Source organism: Phallusia mammillata, chromosome 7, assembly GCF_965637545.1.
Source record: "Phallusia mammillata chromosome 7, kaPhaMamm4.hap1.1, whole genome shotgun sequence".
Classification (NCBI taxonomy): Eukaryota; Metazoa; Chordata; class Ascidiacea; order Phlebobranchia; family Ascidiidae; genus Phallusia; species Phallusia mammillata.
The window spans coordinates 1,924,429-1,946,037 of record NC_137258.1 but is presented as its reverse complement, the minus strand read 5'-3'; the positions used below and the strand labels follow the sequence as shown (position 1 = coordinate 1,946,037).

Sequence of the window (21,609 nt, the reverse complement as noted above, 5' to 3'; positions counted from 1 at the left end):
TGACGGCGGTTGGGGTCGCACGATTTTAGAGGGTGATTAATAATTTGGATCAGTTTGGTCGAGGATGGAAATCTACAAGAGAAACTGGTCGTTATTGGTCTTAGTGATTTGGATCCATTTAACTGATTCCTTTGAGGTAAATGCGAAATATTAGTTTTTCTGAAGACAGCAGATGTAAAAAAGTGAAAATTAATCCGCTTTTTTGAGTTGTCCTTGTTTTGATACGGTTGCAAGTACAACAAGAACACATAAACATTTAATTTTTTATACAATAGCATGATAGCTAAAATGTAAAGACTGTTAAGTCATGAGCGAAGTGATATCATGTTTTGCAGTTGCGAAGTTATGTGATGTTTTTGAAATTGAAAATTTGCTACTGGATTTATGTAACTATATGGTTGTGAAGCACCTTTTGCCTTTAATTGTAAAATAATGATTTAAACGTGCTTAAAATACTTTTATAGTCAGCGATTGGGGAGCAATGATACAAACGTCGAACGTATAAAATTGGCCTTACAATAAAATTATAAATGTTTAACAAAATATTGTATGACTTTTGTCAAGAAAAATTTAATTTGTCAAATTTGAGTTACTTTCTGTTATTTTATACGGATTCATAGGACAAGATTTTGACACGAACGTATATTGGCTAAGTTAGAATTCAGCTTCTAAAATACATGTGGCGTTTCAGACGCATACGTATTAACAAGTACTGCCAGTGCCACTAATGGCCACTTCATATCGTTTTGTCAAATCCGGGTTTGACGTTTTATCGCTCTGTGCGTATAAAACCCCTTGATATCGAGTTTTGCGAAACCAGAAAATGAAACACTGCACACAATGGGCTAGGCGTCGTAACAGGGATTTGACTTCGGGACAAACGTTTTGTATAAACAACGTTATTACCAAGCGTAGCCTATTTAGCCGTAGATTCGACTTTGATTTGGCGATGTGTTAAAAAGATACTTCAACTAAAAGTCATAACGTAGTACGCCTATTCATATTTTTGAAATACATCGTTTGTCATTTATAGGCCTACCTATGATATTTTACAAACCAAGTTCATTGGTCTGATTTGTGGGCTACTGTACAGACTAACCCCTGTACTATGGATGTCTGCTGCTGAAAACACATATATACGTAACGCATGGTTTTTTATTCAAAATATGTGGCTTATATAAAGGAGGATTATAGGGCTGATGGTGCTTCTTAGATGGTTTCACGATTTTTTTCGGAGATGGACGAGTTTGTTCGTTGTATCATAGCCGGCATAATGACATTTTTCAAAGGACAGCTAATTAGTCGAATCTATTTTAAATATCGTATAGGTTAAATCAGGGGTCTTCAACCTTTTTGGCGCAATCGCCCTCTCGGCAGACGAAATTGCCCCCCTGACGCAAGTAACTCAGTTGCCGCAAGATAACCTAACTAAAAAAAGTCGTGACAACTTAATTTATTCGACAACGGCGCCTCATAATAGTCAGGGTTGCCATCGGCATGGACCCCAAAATAAGGACAACCGAAAAATCCATACGAAACGAAACAAACGTTTCGAACAAATCTTTTTACTATGTTTGTTTATTGAAAAAGTTAAAAAACCCTGCCTGTCCGATAGTATTCGTGAACGAAATTAAATTGTCGATTACTAACTAATATTTTTATGTCTGTTTCACGTGACAGTTGCAGCAAAATGGCGCCAAAATCGGATTGCAGTTGTAATCAAAGTCTATACCTCGTTTTGCAATTATACTTGCCACGTTTTATTAAGTTTGTTTTATTAAACATTTCAGTTAAATGAACAGCAACGACAGTACCTGGATTCGTTTCAACAGCAACAACACGCGGCGTTCGCGCGAAAACTACGACAGCAGAATGCTCCTCCGAATCTCTTCAACGAACAACGAACGTTCGATGCTGCGCGAAACCTTGGAGGAGTTCACTATCCTTACAATGCTGCAGAGGACAAGCGAAAAGACGTAAAAGATTTTGTGACCGTGTTAAGTTATCAGAAGAAGCTTGTTGACAATTTTACCATCAACGTAAGTTTCGATTGTGTTCGGGTTAAACAACAAATAGTTTGTTCAAACTTGCACTGATTGTCAATTGTACACGAATATCTTCCAAATGATAAAGGCTACATATACGTTTCATAATTTTAGTCTATGTTTTCATCCACCAAGCGAAATAAACTCAACTCAAACACAACTATTACTAATTTTGCAAATGACCTGTATTTTTTAAATTGGCTATAATTTGTAAGCTGGATCATGCACAGTTTCCAAATAAGCAACATAAATTGATAGTTTACATTTTTACAGATGAAATATCAATGCAATCGTCCATTGGTAATTTCGGTTTTCGTTGATGGATATGAAGATAAGGATCATACCTTTCGCAATTCCTCAAATCCACTCCTTGTTTATGATCCAACTGTTATTTTTCGAAAGTCTTTTAGATGCATGTACAGTGAAAATGCAAAAACAAAATCAATAAAGGGAAAATTTCCAAAGAGGCTTTTATTTAAGCCAAGCATAACAATGAGAAAGGCATCAACCATGGAGGATTTAAAGCTGAAGGTTAGCATATTAAATATTTTTTTACGAAACATTTCATTGATGGTCTTTGGTTTGTTATTTTTTCAGGTTTGTATGACCGAATTGCAAGAATGGAAATATTTGAAAATTCAGAAAAGTGGCATTCGACATAAACTGCACATTCTCTTTGAAAGGTGTTATTGTTTTTGTAGATAACCATTGTACTAAATTTCTGATACTTTGAGTTGTAAAATACCGAACAGGTGTTTTGTCCACCAGGATGCATATTTACCAAATTACTAGTTCTCAAAAAAAACAAAACAAGTATTGTGTTTCGCATCACACCAGTTGAATGACAAACTTGTCAAAGTTTGAATAGTTGTATGACACTGGAAAAGTAGTATATACATCTCATAATTGAAACTTTTTTGTAAAATTATTGGCATACCTTATGGATTTTAACATACAAATGTATAGCTAATAATTTAGCTTTTTTAAAGATCAAAAACAAAACTGAAAGTTCCTTTGAAAGTTGACCCACCAATGTGTCGCAACTCCAATGATTTTCAAAATTGTTTATCCTGGAATGGTGAACTGGCAAGCAAAATAATAGATGATCATCCTTTGAAAACATTTCCAGATGAAGGTAGGTGCTGTTGCATATAAAAAAGTTCCAAAAGTCTTAATTTTTTGTATGCTTTAACCTTATGCTCATAGTTGCTATTAGGTCTTTCTAAATAGAAACTAAATTGGTACCAGAATGTAGGTTCAAAGACACATCTAAACAACACAGAAGTGTTCCATTGTGTCAATTAAATCTATGGAACTTTCAAATTTTTTACAAATCATTCATATTGACAATGTTTTTTTTTCAGAATGCACCTCAATAGTCAAATATCCAATTGTTATGACTGAAGAGCCTTATGGAGTAATCAAAACCTACCAGCCATTTTATAGTGAAGAGCTGAAGAGAGAACAAAATGGAAAGAAAATTCGGTAAGCCCTCATCCACTCCAGTACTTGGAAAATATTTGTTATATACCTTTGTTTTATAATTATTTTCACATAAAAGACTGATTTATAAGGATTAAAAGAAAACAGAATTTCTACTTTACAAAAGTTAAACATTAAATATACTACATAGCACCTGTTAATAACTCCTAAATGTACTTCGATAACTTCCTTTGGTCATAAAAGACAAAAATAGTTATTGTTGACATTAGATGCAAATTGTCAAACCCATTCAAAACTGAAACCTGTAAGTGGTGGTTTGTAAAATCAAGGACTGATTCTGTTTTGCTTGTGGGGGTGTGGGCATGACTTTGGCTGTTGGAGGCCAATAACAATAAAATGGTTTTTTTACAATTAAAGCATTAATATTTATCAAACCTGATCATTGCATGAGTGGGGCAAAGAAATACTTTTCAAAGCCATAAAATGGGCCCAGTTCAGTGGTGTCCAAAGTGCGACTGGCGGGCAGGATGCGGCCCTTGACGGCAACTTCATGCATATGACCCGCTATAATTGGGTTGTGGCGACTTCATGCAAAAGCTTTTTCATGGAACTTAATTTACCGGTAGAAGAAAGTATGCATGGTGCCAATGCAAAAAAATCCTAAAATTTCCTTTTATTACATATATTTTGTGTTATAATTGCCCATTTTTTTCAAAAAAATGTTGGTCTGCGGGTGTTTTTACCTGATAAAAGTTGCCCCCCCCCCATCAAAAACACCCTGACCTGTTTGAAGCAGTACTTCTGTGATAGCTAAAGCAAAGCAATCCTGCTGTGTTCAAAAGAGGTATCCTTTGAATAACTGATTCCTAGTATTTAGTGGTCACAAATCCAACCAACACTTTTACATTTATATTTGAATAAAGCCTCACTCTCAATGTGGACATTTATTTCAACTCCTGGTGCAAAAATTATCAACTCTGCAGCATTTTTCAACATATTGATTCCACTGATGAATTTGAGTCCCCAGTTGTTCTGATTAACCAAAAAGGTGAAATGATAACTTTTTTTTGGGTAAAATATATTTTGTTTCATTTATGAATTTTCCTTTTGGTATTCAATCTCACAGCAGCAAACACCAAGTCTTGCGATATTAACTCCTTCGCTTACCCTTAGTTTCTGCTAGAGAAAAGAAACTCAGTTACAAAAAATGTTGGCAAATATTGTACCTAATGTACAATCAAATAGTGTACCCTTATTAAAATATGACCAATGTGCTAAACCAACCCTTTTTATTGGTTTTAATTGATTGGTTAAAATGGTTCCTTGCCATAATTAGTCTAGTTTAATAAGGATCTGTGTTAGCACAATAATAGATAATAATTAAGGTAATATATGAAAACTTTGAATCTTTAAACCAACAGCCTATTTCAAGTGATGGATTCTGATAGTATTTTATCTACAGTTGGGTACAACAATTTGTAACTTGTTATTTCTTGCACTTTGAATGAAGCTAAGAAATTACATGTTACAGGACAATTGCACGTCCAATTAAAATTAAGGGATGGGAAATCATACGCAAACACATCTCCATGGTCTGTTCCACTAAATGAATGGGTGAAACTGGAATTACATCAAGCTAATGCAATGGCAAGTTTTACTATTTGTTTAGCTGCGACTAATATTAGTAGCAAAGAGCATTTGCACGATAAGACAAATATGCAGCTGGTGACACAAGACATTGATAGTGTGGGCAAATATTGTTGTACAAAAAAAATAGGAGTTGACTAATTTATTTTAGCAATAATAAGTAAATATGTTACAATGTATCTTTTGCAGACAAACGTAACCATGTATCATGGAAAGAACTTCTCAGACTCAAAGAATGTGACTGTAACGTAAGTCCTAGGGCGAATTGGTTGCAAATAAAGTTGATTGTACACTGGAAAATAAAAGTATACAAGTTGTAATTAAAAAATGAAGATTCATTGAATTGTTTTAATGTTGGGTGGATTTTTTAATGAAATAATTTTATAAAAGGTTTCATCGGCCAGTATCTTTTCTTTCATCTGATGGCTACTTCGTTGTGGGTGGAACATTGTTTTGCAAGAATGTGGATGCAATTGTCGGGTCAGCACAGTTTTGCAGAACCAAAATAGTCAAGGTTGTGTATTTTTCTTTATATGCATTTTTGGATTTTTTCCGGTAACAGGGTATAAATGTAGATCTTTTACTGCAAATAAAATATCACTTCTAAATATTGGTTACCGGCTTATGTAACTGCCAATAATTAATTGGTATTGACTTAAAAAACTAGCATCAGACTTTCTCTACAGCTAAGCAGAACTGCGGTCAGAGAAGATTATTTTTTACCAATGATGGGCTTGTGAATCACAATTAGAATATTTGATTAAATATTTTGCAATATCCAAAAAAAACTTTACTGTTATTTTAGAACAATTATTCTACAAAGAAAAGCAGTGATGAAGAGATTAGGATTGCAGCTCACGAAAAGACACAGAAGATTTTAAAAAGAGCTGTCAAAATAAAGAGAAAGTTTTATGAGAGCATGTTTGCCCAAAACAGAAGTAACAACATTTGATAAAATGTGCAATGCAGGTTTAAAGGCAAAGTTTTTTTCCAGATGTTTCCGTTCCGTATTTTTTACAAATTGTCAACCAAGTTAGAGAAGCTCGTGAACAACCACAATGTGCAGCTGATGACAAACCTCTACCAAAAAGGTTTTAGACAAGTTTTTCCTTGGACTTTTTTATACTTTAAATAATTTGTAATGGGTGAGAAAACAAATAAGATCATGATGTGGTTCTAATGCTGATATACTCATCTGTATTTTTTCATCAAGATATGAAATATTAGATAAAAGTTGCATTTTGCCTATTATTTTGTGGCACACTTGTAAAAAAGGCACACAGATTGAAATGTACAGTATATATTATTTAAGATCCTTGGAATAAATTGCATTAAAAATAATTTCTTAAACAAATATATTATGGTTTAATCAAACGTATAACTGCCAGAAAATTTAGGTTTAAATAATATATCAGTAATTGTTGAAATGTCTGTATAATGTATTCTTTATGCAGAAGTGCTCTGGCAGTTATGATTCTGATTCAATTACTCTTCAAGTCCTTGCATAATGCAACTTAAATATATTATGGTTTTATTAATATAATGTTTTACCACTTTTAAACGTAAAGTTTTACCACTTCAAATGTATGGTTTTTGTAAATATGAATTTTGCTTTTTGGTATTTAAAGTTTTTAAAAAAAAAACTTTTTTCCAGATACAACCATATAAACAAGTTGCTGCAAACCATACCACCCAGTATACAAACCAGCGACATTATCCAGAAACTTACTGATGAAATGTACAAAACATTTTTGGAAAAAATGGTAAAATGTTTTTTTTCCATGTTATAACTGTTGCAACTTGCAACTCACTTATAAAATAAACTTTAATTTGTCTTTTAAAAATTATGATGCATAAAACTTACTTTATGCTATGTTTCAACCCAATGACACTTATTTTTTACTTTCCAATTTTCAATTGACACATTTTTTTAACATGTTGTCATACTTCTCATTACTTTACATTAAAAAAAATTACACCATACAAATGATGCTCTTGTGTAACAAACCTGGTTTACACACAGGACAGTGCAGATAGCTTGCAGAATATGTCAACTTGTATTTCGATATTGAAGCAATCATCTCAACTCGGTCATGGACTTTCTCATTTCATGTTATCTGTGATCTATAAGAATGGCATAGGTGTAGAACAAGACTTGTTTAAGGTTAGACAACTTGGTAAAGCTGTTTTAAAAGTACTTGTGTGTATTTGCAACCAATATAAATATTTGTTATTAACTGTTTGTTGCTTGCTACTTTTAAAATATTTGGCATGCTATTTGTTTTGCATGCTGACTGTAAAGGGTTATTTAAAACAGGTTAAAATGCTCCATACCAAGTGCTAAAACTGGCATTTTCTGCAGGCAAGACTTCATCTACTGCTGGGAGCAAAAACTGGTGATAGAATGTGCTTGAAAACTTTGGGAAACAACCATCTCCAAGGAGTGGCTGGATTTCCAAAAGATCCACATCTTGCTTTCTGTATATTTTTTACTTCTATTATTTACAGCATACATTAACCTGGTCTACACATTTGTTCCTATTACTAATAATTAGGGATGGGCTAAAACTGCAAATGTTTTGTTTGGTCGAATACCGAGCATCTCATGTTAATGCTCGGTGCTCAGCCAAGCATGCTTGGTGCATTGTGACGTCACAAACATTTCCAATTCCACTCTAATTTTGTAGCTTTTTGAGGTGCATTGTGTCATCAGCAGTGTATTAAGCTGTACAGGCCCCAGAAGTTTGTTATGTGCTTTTCCACCATCTACCCATTAAAAAAACAGTCATTTTTGTTCTTGGATACCCTTTAGGACACTGCTTTCGTATGTTGTTAAGGCATGAATAAGCAAATTTAATGCTTGGGTCAGTTTTTGCAACTGCTCGGCCGAGCACCGAGCATAAAAAACAGTGATGCTTGGTACCGAGTAGTTGGGTCCTGGCTCATCTCTACTAATAATGTTTAAACCTCTGTTCTTTACAGTTTATTATATCAACTCAGCGCATAAAACACAAAAAGATTTGCTGGAACATTCAGAAAGCCAGGTAAGTAGAAAATGCAAAGTGATTGCATAGCCCAATGTCATATGGGACTTAACAATTATGCAGGTACATGGATATGCACGCAAATTTTAAAACATTTAAAACTTATTAAAACACAGTTTCTGCAATAAGCACATTTGTTCTTGCATTAATCAAAATGATTTTTGGTAAATTGATACATTAAACCTTTATTGGCATAGTGCCAAATATCTCGTATAAATTCAATTGCTTGTAAATCTAAATGCACATTGCTTAATTTATTGACACTTCATATTATCTTTTTCCCAAACTTGAAGGCTGTTGTGAACTCCGCGCGATTAACTGATGAGAAAAAAATGAAAGAGCAACTTTCAGAGGAAGATGATATGTTTCATTGGATCAAGCACCAAGCGACCAAAGGTGTCTTTTCAGCACAGGTGCACAACTAATTTGAAGCAATTCCCTGAAGTGCTCAAAATTTTACCAAAATTAACATCAACATAAATTACCAACCATGTTCAAAGTGAATAAAATCTAGTTAGGACACAGCTGGGATCAGCCCAATGCAGACCAGCGATCACGGCACACTCATAGTATATAATGCCTATTGAAGGTGGGATTGGAACCCACGACTAGAGCTTTTCGGGACTTGACTCTACCAACTGAGCTACACAGGCTCAGTGGAGAACCCGCCATAAGTCGAATCACAAGCACCGTTGCCTGTCTCCTATGCTGCACATGTCTTACTTTATTCAGTAATGCTTATGTTTTGGAAAATGTTTTTTAATTAATAAATGATTGATACACTGTCATCATGCAACACATGAAATGTTTTCGATGTCACTAATGAAATGTGTACCAGAGATTGGAAACCACTTCCTAAAAGTAAAGCTTCTATTTATTTGTGCAGCGAAACATGGCAAGGCTGATGTATTGGGGGCAGCAAGGACTTCAGCGTAACTTAGATGCAGCATTTCGATATTATGAAGAAGCTGCACAAGGGGGCGATCCCATGGCCATGTACGACTATGGAATTGTTCTCTTAAAGGTTTGTGTCAGAATGCTTTGGTTCAATGGCTGTTGTAAAGCTTTGTACTTTGGTACAGGGCCATGGCACTGAAGAAAATGTGGAGAGAGGTGTCAGATATTTAAAGGAGGCAGCCACTCACAAAAATCCAGGGGCACTTAATACTTTGGGGTGGTAAGTACAAGTAACACAAATATACAATCCAGTAAAAATGTCCTATCCGGCACCAGATGTTTCAGTTATTGGTTTGACAAAAATGACCAAAGAAGGTTGAACAGCATGCTTTTACTTGGTTATATTGTGTATATTGGTTTTAAGGCAGGGGTGTCAAAATCAAACAATTTTGAGTATTCGGCCAGAGTAAAACACATAACTTCCAAAAGTTACTTCGCAGGCCACACAAAAACTCTTGGAGGGCCACATGTTTGACACCCCTGTTTTAAGGTATTACTCGACTAAAGAGGTGGACATGGATAAGGCGAGAGAATATTTCGAACAAGCTGAAGAGTTAGGAAGTGCTGATGCTTCATATAACCTTGGGATGATGCATTACACTGGAAAGTATGGATTGAAAAGAGACAAGGTAAAAGTAAAAATGTTGGTGAACATCTTTACTGATTTGCAGGATAAATATATGCTCGTCCATATCATGCTTAAATGCATAGTATGTAAGTTGCAGACAGCAGACACTGTTTCCACCTATAAGGTCTTCATTTTAGTTTATTTAGGGTATCATACAATAAGGTCTCATATAAAAAAATGTGATAAAACTATTACAAAATTAATATGTTTTTTTGGTGCAGAAAATGGCGTTTAAAAAGTTTTACAAAGCAGCATATGGTGGACATGTTGAGGCAAGCCTACAAGTTTCATATATGTTTGCAACTGGAGTTTCAATGCTTGTCAGACCCAACATAAACTCTGCTATTGCGTAAGTGAATTACATAAATAAACAGAAGTTCCAACTAGAAACAAATGATTCTGTTTTTGTTTACAGATGGACTTTGTATATTACTGATCGAAATCCTGACATGGGGGCTGTCATTCGTGAAGGACTTCAAGCATATAGAAAACAATCGTGGTATGTTTTATAAATTTGTATACAGCTTTAGTGTTCATAAAATGTCATATGTTGTTTATCCAATAATGCAGTAAAAGACAATTTTTAAATAATTTTGTGCAGCGTAATCCATTATTGGTGAAACCTACTTCATTTTACTAATATGTGTGCACATTTTATGACTGAAAAAGGATTCCAACTTTTGTTTATTGTTTAGTTGTTTTAAAAATAATGATCAAGATTCTATTAATCTAGAAACTGACGTAAAAGTTTCTGTAGCCCAAGTAGATATTGGTTTTTTAAATGACTTAAAATTGACGGTCATTGAAGTACTGAAATAGCCAAAACAAATAAAACAACAAGTTAAACTTATTTTTTTACTTTTAAAAGGTCCAAAGCAATTCTCATGTACTTAGCTGCTGCAGACACAGGTTTTGAGGTGGCACAGTACAACGCTGCATTCTTGTGTGAAGAAAACATGGTAAGGCATGCAAATTATAATTATCAGCAAATACATTTTTATGTTCTAATATGTTACAGAATGACTTGGTAAAGTCTAATGTGAAGGAGGAATGCACATGGAAGTTTTGGAATGCATCTGCATCGTTCAACCAACCACATCCATATGGTGGGAATAATTTTGTTAAATTCTTTGACCTTCTCCTTTGGTTGTGGTAGAGATATATCGAACATAAGTACCGAGATGCTTGATAGATTAGATCAATGCTTTTGTTATTGAGTCCTGGAAAGACGTGTTTTCTGACCTGTGCACATACAACCCAGTGCAATAGTGTATAAAATGTGAGTAATTATTGCAGCATTGAACAAGATGGGAGACTACTATTATTATGGATATGGGGGAACAAAAGACGTCAAAAAGTCTCTACATTATTATAGTCACGCTGCAAAATTGGGATTTCCACAGGCAAGTTTTTATTTCATGTCAGGATTCAACTTTTTAAGTCAGTTGTTTTTCATCCATTTGGCCTTCTAAGAAGTTAAATAGGTTGGGTAATGCAGTACTGACATAGTTCATTTTAATAATTTTGACGGTTTTTGTTCAGGCTATTTTCAACATTGCTTGTATGCTGGAGAAGAATGAAAACGAAATACAGAACAACAGTTTGAAAGAATTAAACTTGCCTGAAGACGTTTTGCAAAACAGAGAAGATACCATAGTTTACTTGTACAGAAAGTAGGTTATTACAATTTACATGTGAAATGGAATGATACTAAACGCTAATCCTAAAAATATATTGTTTCTGTTCCTTGTACATCGTTTATATGATGTAGATGTTTTTGTGTTTATTTTAGGGGATTGCCGATGCCATTTGTTTCAATGTAAAAGATTTTTTAGATGAAGTTCAGAATGTAGCTTAAGTAATTGCCCAGGAAAATAGAAGGGATATACTGTAAAAAACCAAAACAATAAAACCAAATATATTGTTAACAAAACATTATGTACTCCTTCAGGTAAACAACATAGTTTTTGATTTTTATCAGATGTAGTGAAATAGGAAAAGACGAAACTGCCATGCCATGTTATCTTGCTCTTGTCCGCACACAAACTATCCAGCTATGGAACAAAACACCATTTATTAACAAGGTACAAAAACTGTAAACATTCTGTGTTGAAGTATCTTTAAATGAATGGCTTTCCTAGGTTGTCACTTTTGCTGTGCTTATTCTATCAACTATTTTACTGTTTGCTGTTCAATCGTGGAGAAACCATAGAAGGTTGATGACAATAAGGAGAAATGTGGAAGATACACAAGCTAGCGAGATCAGGTCAATGAACTTTTATAAAATTGATACAGTATACAATAAAACCATACATCTTCAATGACATCTAGTTTTCTTAACTTTATATGATTTAAACACCGAAATGGTAAGCACAATTTTCACAATTGATGTTTGTCTGAAAAAATTGACCATCCTTGTACTATATTAGCTGTGAGAATACGTAACTGGTGCAGACAACAAAATTATTTTTTTAACTGTAACTTGAGCCTACTTTTATTAGCTGCAGACTGTGTACTATTTCAGCCTGTAAGGCCATACCAGTGTAGCTGGTGACCAGTCATTTGCTGTATAGGCTAGTGTAGAAAAGGTTTGACACTCTGTACTGGTAAGACCTTACATCAGGGGTGCACAACCTTTTTGCTAAGACGGCCACATCGCAGATCCTTATTTCACCAACGCCCGCCAATTACCTGCTTGTTTTTGTTTTTAAAATGATTATGTGAAAATAGGGTTTGTCCCACATACATAAACCATCTAATGGCGTCCAAAAAGCCCGAATAATTTGAAACCTGATCAACAGATTGATCTAAACAGTGAGGTATTTATGACGTCATAATATATATTGTGGCGCAAGAGGTGACTGTTTATTTGCATTGTTTGCACACAATAGACGTACATAAAGTGTGATGCACAGGGTTACTAGGCTGGTAATATTCTTTACAGTCTTACAAAATCTATTTAAAGCAGTTTGAAAGTCAAAATATTTAGCAAGAGTTTTTTTTGCGTCACAGCCACCAGTGCATATATTTTAACAAACATGTTCACGACCGCATAAAATCGTCTATTCGGCCGCAGGTTGTGCACCCCTGCCTTACATGTTTAAGCAGTGAGGATTGTTTGCATCTTTTCCACTGCTCATGAATTTTACATATTATTCTAAATTACAAAAACCTTTTTTGACAGTGATGTTGAAACTGGAGAGGAAACTGCAAGTGAAACAAATTCCATGAAAATTTTACAGAAAGATGCTACAAAAACAAATGACCTGAACACAGGACAAACTGGGGGGCAATCTTAACATAATGTCAAACAAATCAAATCAGTGCCATAAATCCAGCCTGCCTAAGTGTGTACTTGTTTGTAACCGTCTTGCTATTTAGATGTTATGCTGATAAATTATTGAAGGGGCAGCTTTGTAAATTTTGCTGTAGAATTGCTGTCTAATTGTGTAAATCTAACAATGACTTCTAATGGACTGGTCAAGCAAATCATGTGGACATAATTTATTGAAGCAAGAGGTTTAATAATGAATCAAAAAATAATACTTTTAAATGCACTGAGTAAGCTTCAATAATGATGAAATGTAAATAAAAAAATAGTCCAAAAAATTAAGCAACAGTTTTCCATTTTTGGGTGAGTGAGTCATGAGATTTATTCTCCTGGGTCAAGTTTTCTACTGAGATTGGGAGAGTCAATTGAGGATTCATTGATTGCAGATTTGTAGCTATTTCTAAATGATCCAACTCTAGTTATATCGACTTTTGAATGGTGAGCTTTCTCCTGAAATGTCTCTAGTCGTTCTTTTGAACTATGACCCACATTTTCAGTGCTTTGTTTCACAAACCTCCGGTCCTCATGTTTGTCAAAACATTCTACAGGACTTGTCGGAGATTTTGGTGGCGACTGTAACTGTGGTGAACTAGTTTCAGAAGAATAAACGGATTTAAAGTCTTTAAAGCTCAATCGTTTCGACTTCTTTATCTTTTCCTTCTCATGTTGGGTCAATTTTCCTGAATCTTTTCTCGCTAGCGTTTCGTTGGGTGTGGTATCTGCACTTGGGCCTAAGGTTAGTCCGGGCAGTGGTACGCCACCTACTGGTGAGAATGTACTGGAAACGGATGACACAGAAAGATTTCGCTGATGTCTCGACTGCATTACGGGTTCACTAACATTGGTTTCAATGCATTGGCTGTGCCTTCGCTTGGCTTCGACGGTTGATTTTTGAATACTTGTTCGAGTTACAGATTTCTCTTCTCCACTCTGCGTGGACGAAGAAGGTTGGAAACTCATGTCTCCCAGATTTTGGCTTGACTGCCTGAAAAAGCATTTACAGTAATTGAGATTTAATGCAGCATTGAAATGCTGAACCAGATGGCAGCTATATACTACACAGAAAGTCCCTACAATTACTGCATGAAGAGTTTAGGGCTGATATATTGTTATTCCCGACCCGACAAGCCCATATAAGGCATGAAACAAGTGTTGAATGGGCCATTAATTCAAAACAACAAATTACAAAATGGCGGTCATAACAGGAACAGGTAAACAGAGTTGCAAGCAGGACACAGAACTAAAAGTACAGGCTTAAAAACAACATTTTTTTACACTTGTGGGTAAACTGCTAGGTCATCCGGGGAACTTTGGATAAATTTGAACAAGTTTGAAGCACCCTTTCTTGACAAACACTTACCAGCATTAAACAAAAAAAATGTTCTGACAAAAACAATATTTTTCCTTTTCAGGAAAGGGGACCCATAATTATGAGATCAAATGTAAAGGTGGGCCAGAATTAAGTTCATAGAAACAAGTTTGTCGACACTTGCAAGCAAAAACATAAAATTGTTACAACAGGAAACATTTACATACCTAACATTAGTAGAAGTGCTAGTGCCTGGGAGTGAGTTTATTGTCGTAGAAGGCTGGTCTGGAACGATACTTGTTGTGCTGTTAAGACTTGTGTTTGAGTTCCTCATTAACATACGGTCGAGAATGTCAGAAACTGGACTGGGATCGGAATGTGTGCTACCCGGGTTGCTGGACGATACTGACAAATCGAATTTCCCCAGCAAATCCAAAACCTCTTGTTGCGTCGGCCCATATGACCCTGTAAGAATATTGGGGTGTTTATGGTTGCTTTCGTTTAATACATTGGTTCTCAACTCGTTTCGGGCCATGGACCACCAGCCTAGTAAAAATAATGTCGTGGACCATTTCGTTTTTGTGCAAGTTTGAAGTACGCATACAAAACAACCATTTGGGCTTGAAACTTACATCTTTAAAACCGATTTTCAAGAAGTGAGATATTTATCAACAGCTAGCATTTTGATACTCTTTTAATGTGTAATATGTAATCATCTCTAGTTTATTACTAAAGTTAGTGGATGTCCTGTGGACCACCAAAAAAGGCATCATGGACCACCAGTTGAGAACCACTGGTTTAGTACATAAATATTTATAGGTCAGCAACAAATAGCATAAATGAAAACAGCTAAAAAGTCATATTTATCTTGGGCTTAAACTGCACAGAATAGGCACAACGGTAATTCAAATATGATTTAAATACTTGTTTTTACACTACTACACTACTTGATTTTACCATGAGATATTGTGACTTAATCTAGTCTTTACAGTTTACATTTTCACTTTCATACAATACAGTTTTACTAACACACATTTCTACACACACAAAATTCACATTCACTTTTTCCAACATATTTATTCTTTACCATCTTTGTCGTCCTTTGTAGAAGAGGCCAGATCAAGAGCTGTTGTCATGTCCCATATTTGTATGGACCCATTCACATGACCGGTAAACAGGTAACGTCTTGGACGGGAACCCATACGTGAAGAGCCCTCGCACTCGTGCAAACAGAAACTGGTGATTGCCGATCCGTCAACCGACTTTACATGAGCTATTCTGTGGATGTAATAAGTCTTGCAAACTTCACTGGTGGTTACAGACTATGTGTGTAGTACATGGGATTGTCAAATACACTAAGGGTTAGGGATGAGCCGAGTCAAGCCAGAAAACGAGTACTCTGTACCGAGCATAGCTGTTTGTGATGCCTGGTGCTCGACCAAACAGAACATTTTGCAGTTTTAGCCCATCCCTACCATGGGTATAAGAATTTCAAGCAGGACAGCCCAGCCAGTCAAGTAGGTGCTGTTTATGTCACAATTATCAGCAATTAATCTTGGGTATAATGTGCTTTAAATTTGGCGTGTAAGGGTTTTCTAGTCACCTTCTGCCACTGGAAGATAATCGAATGTAAAGATGATCGGCAAGTGGAAGTAGCTTCTGAATAAAGACCTGAACTTCCTCTCGCTCTCCGTGGGGTCCGATGTTGTTTCCAATGTTGTATTGCTCTGTCACATACAATTTATATCAACATTTAATATTATAAGCACAGATTGTAACAAATTTTTAAAACATATTATTTTTGTAATTACAAGCTATTTTTACATAAACAACAGTAACCTAGGTTAAACTGGATATTCGACTAATTAAAACAAAACTCGAGGAACAAAAGATTTGTAATGTGGTAAAACTTTAACTAAACAACATCAGTTAATCTGGATCTTCGCCTAACCCAGACAATTTTTTGGTCCAAATGGGATTAACCAAGCCTAAGTGTATTGCAAATGTTTGAAACACACTTTTATAATTTTTTAACTGTAACGAATATGTTTACAGTTTATTTATTGAGTTGAAAACAAACAAATTTTCTGCAAGATACAAAAGTGAACAATACTGCTTCAGCTTTTTACAAAGTCTTACCAGAATTGTGTAATGGATCCAAAGCCAAAATTTTGAATGAAGCATGAGGCATAGATCCAGGTTGAGTAGAAATCATGCCACGAAATCTTGTAACATTCCATGTACGGACATGATTGTTGTCAGAACATACTAAAAAACAAAATATACATTTTATAAAGGCCAGACATCAGTGCTGTTGCAGAAACCTATGCCTTCCGTCAAACATAGCTATGTTCATTGAAGGACAGTGTTTACCCCAAAAAATGTTGCTTACAAATCAGCATTTTGGTTTTCAATAGTTGCAGCCAAGCAGTACTCTGCTATCATGGAACATATTTTAGCAATGTGGTGAGGCCAATACAATTTACAACACACATTGAAGAAACAATGCTGATTTCAGTGGAAAGCAACTTAAACTAAAAAATAATCCTAAATTTGTAGTTGACTTTGTCTTATCTTGGTAAAACCCCATCTTTTTGGACATTCAAAATGAAAAAGCCATAGTTTATCATGAAAAAGTCTTGAAATTTAATCAAGCAGTAAAACCGAAATAAACAAACCTGAAACCAGATGCTTTTCTGAAAGCATGACTTTACAGACGGGACTGCGATGAACAGTAAAAGTTTGGAAAAGCTGAAAACCTTGTCCGACCAGTTCTGGGTGTTGCACAATAACACACACTGCTCCATTTGCTGTTCCATAAGCTACTTCTATCCAGTTTCCAGCAATCAAAGCTGAAACCACAAATAATTGTAAGAGCAAACACAATGGGAAATGATGACTTATGTTGTAGGTCAATTTCAACCAAATTTCAAGTTTGCATTATTTCACTAAAACTTGCATCAATTTACTATTGCTTTGCTTATATGCCCATTACTCTTTGTACATTACTAAAGTACATTTATGTTTAAAGTAAATTTTTAGTTTTTTACAATTCGTAAAATTACTAAGCACAAACTTGCTATAAATAGAAAAGCATCGAGCTAATACATGATGCACTGTCTGCAACAAACTTACTATTTTTCGGAGTTAAGTAAACACTTAAGGCAGTGATAGCAGAATTGGAATTGTCTTTGTACAATTCTGTGATCAGCAAATCGTTGTCTTTCAGTCGTAAAGGAAATTTTTGCATATCTGCAGAATAATATGTATTTTACTACAAAAATAAGCAGACATTTCAATAAATTAATTTTGTTATCATTAACATAAATAAATCAATAAGCAGCCTGTTCTTGGCCTGAGATGTATTTGAATAAGCTGTTGGTGCCAGGCAGAATGTGTAAACAAAAAGTAGTTATTTTAAAACAAACCATTAAACAAAAAGGTTTTTACGTTTCAAAACATGCCATTATCCTGATGAAGGTGTGTCCCAAACATTGATCATGGACAGAAATATTGTCTGATACAAACAATTCGGCACAAAAACATGTGTTTACAAAAGAATTTAAATTTCACAAAATGTGGCCATGCCCTTTTTTTCAAAGTGTAATGTGGTTTATCACCCAAACTATGCTAAGGCAGTGTATAATAAAACAATAATATGCCTCACCTATGTAATAAATGGTCCCATTCACACCGCCCAGCAGTAAAAATGCACCCGCAGTATCATGACTTGTGATCCGAACGACGTCTTGGCCTTGCCAGTGTTGAGACACGGCGTTCCAAACACCAACTCTGCCACTTCTACCATCGAATCTTGTGCCATGAGCCACTAACTGACTTCCAATGAAGAAAAGAGCATTGATTTGTGACTCCATGTCAAAAGTTCCTTTAGACACAAAAATATGAAATTATATTGAAAGGTTGCATTTTTCTTCTCAATGACAGCACAATAGGTTTTGTTTGTAAAGTTGTTTCACCCATGCCTATTGAAGGCATTTTATCAAATAAAGCCAGTCGCCCAAGCATTCCCATATAATGCAAGGCATACACTGGGAAAATCTAACCGCACAGGCTTGGTGGTAAGCCCACCAAACATTTCATACATAGAAATAAATATGTATGTTGTGATTCCTTGTATGCACAAACACTTAAGGGCTAATCCCACTTACAAAATAATGTTTATCTTAGTTGTCTTTCTATTTGCATAAAAATTCTTTTTAATTGCATAGAAAATATGAATCCCAAACTGTAGTCAACGTCAAAAAGTCTACCTAATTGTATAAAACTTGATAAATTGGATAAGAAGTGATAATTGACTAATAAAAACCTAAATACAAGATTGATTAAAACAAATAAAAGGCAAATATATACAGTTAGAAACAAATATTACATGTTTTTGTTAATCAATTGGGTAAAGAAAATACGATTTTACTGAGGGAAATAGGTAATAAAATCAGCATGAAATGCAATTTGGTCCAATAGCAAGTTAATTTTTTGGCATTTGATGTTAGAACACGGAAACAACTTACCAATTTCTGTAAAGTTGTGTTCGTCCTGGAAACTCCACAGTCTTATACAAGATGAAAATGCAACAGCGATCATCCTGGCTTTTGAGTCAGGAGCCATGCCCTGAACTTTTGCATTTATTGCTGCTCTTTCTATGCAATCAGGAAGATAAGGACTGACAAAAACCTAAATACAAAGTTCAGATAATTATGGGTGTGTTTTAGTATTTATAATTCATTGCCTTAATACATTTTGTTTAATACTGTCAAGCAGTGGACTAGGTCTGCGTAAATGATTATCTATAAGTAGATGTAATTTGCTTTGTTTCAATGTGGTAGTAAAAATAAAAAGTCATTGATGTTTGGTCAAAAGTTTTGCAAACCATCATACGGCTGCGAAGTTCAGTCCAAGAGCTACGCCAGTTTATGAACCAACAATCTTGGTAACTATTTAAACAAAAGATTCTTTTTTGTACCTGCTGCCAACCACAGTTCTCTTTTACTCTGTAGCAAATCACACAGTGTCTGTATGCAACAGCAATCCAGCTGTTGTGCCCGGTAATGATCAGCACCTTGTTTCGATATTCTGGGTCGTTATCTACAGACAAAAATATTCAAGAATTTCACACATCTTCAAATCAACAAATTTGAAGCATTAAGTGTGAAGTGTGATCTATCATCTTTATTAGTCCATTAGTAAATCAGAAAGCAAAAAAATATATTTTGGTCTTCTGCTTAATTACAGTTCGTCACCAGCTGCATTGGTGAGACTATAAAAGTCGAAACAGTGTTACAAAAATTTTAGTTGTTCTGATGAAGTACTGCATACCATTTTCACCAACAGAAGAGGAAACACATGCAGCAAGTGACATTGGGTGATGTTCCTTTAGCGACGGTTGGCCAGAATCAGGTGGTAATGTTGGCTGGGGAAGAACACCGTGAAACAAAACACTTCCACATGTTGTGTCGTTCAATTCCTCGCATACTGATAATCTGCTAACTGTGAAGTAACAATGGAATGTCTTATTCAAAAATCTGTTTAATAAACCCAATAGTGTGTTAAAGTAACTAATCTGCAGATGACTTTTACCTTTGCAACTTAAAGTTTTGATTGTTACATACAAAAGAATACTGTTATTTGCATAATTCATTTACATGCATAAAATAGTTTGGCCAATAGGTAATGTGATTAATCAGATTTAGGCCCAGAAAAATCTTATAAACAAACCTAGAGGAGTTATTCCAAAATACTCAGCTTCACGCTTCAGTGACTTGACATTCACATTTTTCAAATCAACGTCTCTGGTTCGCAGAAAATTTAAAATTGCTTTGAACAGTTCTGGGTCACGATCAATGAAAATCTGGAAATATATTCCATGTAAGCAGGTTATCTTTATATCACATAAACTCATGCAAGATTACTTACGGCCCCTTGATCATCTTGATGTGAAGAAATTCGTCCACTTATTAGGCTGCAAAAGGAATAACAGATTTTCAGTCTAACTGTTGGGATAGGATAGACTTTACGTTTTTAATACCTGCTGAAGAAAGAATCAGGAACCCATGATAATGTTTCTTTTGATGTGGCAAACCTGAAAGCAACACAGCAAGTATAATATGTTACTATAGCTAAAAAATAAGTTTAGGATTCTAAAAAAACCCTAGATCTCTAGACATTACCTTGTCAAAGGATTTCATATTAAGGCAAACTGTATACAGTAAAACTTTTAATCAGGACCTGTTTAGGCCAAAAAATTTGTCTGGACTAGGGGAAGATCAAGATTAACCGATGTTTGTGAGTTGAAGTCTTACCAGATTGTACAAATCATTTGTACCTCAAGTTTTGTCTGAATTAGGCCGGATTAACGGAGGTTTACTGTCGTAGCAAAATAAACTAACCAATTGCTGAACAAAAAAATTGGGAAACAGACACAAGAATAGTCAAATTATTTCAAAAATCTAAACAATCATGGTATGGTTGTTCCCCCGAGGGAATTTTATAAACAAGTTACATAAGTTTTTACAGTCAGTTTTAATTTCACTCACCTAACACCACCAACATTAAGATTGACGATTGGACCAATGATAGGACGATTTGACATTTCTGTCAGACATTTGGTGATGAAACTTACAAATATCTAAGTGAAAAAAACTTTACACCACGCGCGCCTTACAGAAACACAACAGAAAAACTATTAATCAAAAACAAAACCGCCCACTATAGTTTACTATCACTATTTACATCTGCGCCCTTCCGCCATCTACCGGTTTCTTTTTACAAAATGCCAAACAGAAAAAAAAATGCATGAAGATTAAACGGTGATCGCGTGGAAAAATCAAAATTTATCTCATGAAAGCTTAAACGAGGAAAAATATAATTTGCTTTCTCAAGTTTCGGTAACTTTTATCCAAGAAAAATGCATGAGCAAAAGGTCACATGTGCGATTACGGATTAGCGCTAAGCAAATAATACGACAACACTAATCATAGGAAAAAGAAAACTTCTAATGAAGAATAGACACAATTATAATCTAATGAAGAAATAGACACAATTTGTCAACAAGTTCAAGCTTTATGTAGGTTTGGGTGCTTTTTATTCATACAGCTCTTCTTGAAATGATCATGGACATGGTTTTACATGGTTTTAAAGTCTGCCTGGTTTTAAATGCAACAGCAAAAATGGATATTGCATGTGTTTTT

The 21,609-nt window shown here is 34.9% G+C and overlaps 2 protein-coding genes across 2 annotated transcripts; one reads left to right on the top strand and one right to left on the bottom strand.

Moving 5' to 3' along the window:
- The first annotated feature begins 6 nt into the window (after positions 1-6).
- Positions 7-13,173, top strand: LOC145237848 (protein sel-1 homolog 3-like). The gene is made up of 29 exons (XM_080100837.1): positions 7-136; positions 1,791-2,039; positions 2,319-2,576; positions 2,643-2,728; positions 3,035-3,180; positions 3,410-3,530; positions 4,412-4,536; positions 5,020-5,135; positions 5,325-5,383; positions 5,526-5,649; positions 5,941-6,073; positions 6,130-6,226; positions 6,790-6,898; positions 7,159-7,299; positions 7,498-7,615; positions 8,118-8,179; positions 8,473-8,592; positions 9,066-9,203; positions 9,262-9,356; positions 9,627-9,765; positions 9,986-10,113; positions 10,180-10,263; positions 10,633-10,723; positions 10,783-10,870; positions 11,061-11,167; positions 11,307-11,437; positions 11,746-11,848; positions 11,906-12,030; positions 12,949-13,173. Exons 1-29 carry the CDS (start codon positions 65-67, stop codon positions 13,061-13,063), a joined length of 3,480 nt encoding a protein of 1,159 aa, XP_079956963.1. The 5' UTR covers positions 7-64; the 3' UTR covers positions 13,064-13,173.
- An 80-nt stretch (positions 13,174-13,253) lies between these two features.
- Positions 13,254-21,130, bottom strand: LOC145237850 (SH3KBP1-binding protein 1-like). Its single transcript, XM_080100838.1, has 15 exons — positions 20,956-21,130; positions 20,448-20,501; positions 20,336-20,381; positions 20,138-20,270; positions 19,739-19,909; positions 19,386-19,507; positions 18,934-19,096; positions 18,072-18,290; positions 17,540-17,656; positions 17,083-17,256; positions 16,544-16,672; positions 16,008-16,131; positions 15,492-15,682; positions 14,632-14,869; positions 13,254-14,080 (listed from the first exon to the last, which is right to left on the bottom strand). The coding sequence occupies exons 1-15, from the start codon at positions 21,009-21,011 to the stop codon at positions 13,417-13,419; spliced, it is 2,601 nt and encodes an 866-aa protein (XP_079956964.1). The 5' UTR covers positions 21,012-21,130; the 3' UTR covers positions 13,254-13,416.
- Positions 21,131-21,609: the final 479 nt, after the last annotated feature.

What these genes read in the sequence shown, in the direction of transcription:
- LOC145237848 (XM_080100837.1), top strand. Translation starts at nt 65, where the DNA reads ATGGAAATCTACAAGAGAAACTGGTCGTTATTGGTCTTAGTGATTTGG. An exon ending in CATGTTTGCCCAAAACAGAA is followed by an intron (nt 6,074 to 6,129) that starts GTAACAACATTT and finishes GTTTTTTTCCAG; the next exon opens with ATGTTTCCGTTCCGTATTTT. An exon ending in GCACTTAATACTTTGGGGTG is followed by an intron (nt 9,357 to 9,626) that starts GTAAGTACAAGT and finishes CCCTGTTTTAAG; the next exon opens with GTATTACTCGACTAAAGAGG.
- LOC145237850 (XM_080100838.1), bottom strand. Translation starts at nt 21,011, where the DNA reads ATGTCAAATCGTCCTATCATTGGTCCAATCGTCAATCTTAATGTTGGT. An exon ending in CTTAATGTTGGTGGTGTTAG is followed by an intron (nt 20,502 to 20,955) that starts GTGAGTGAAATT and finishes TGTTGCTTTCAG; the next exon opens with GTTTGCCACATCAAAAGAAA. An exon ending in ATCAAGATGATCAAGGGGCC is followed by an intron (nt 20,271 to 20,335) that starts GTAAGTAATCTT and finishes ATATATTTCCAG; the next exon opens with ATTTTCATTGATCGTGACCC.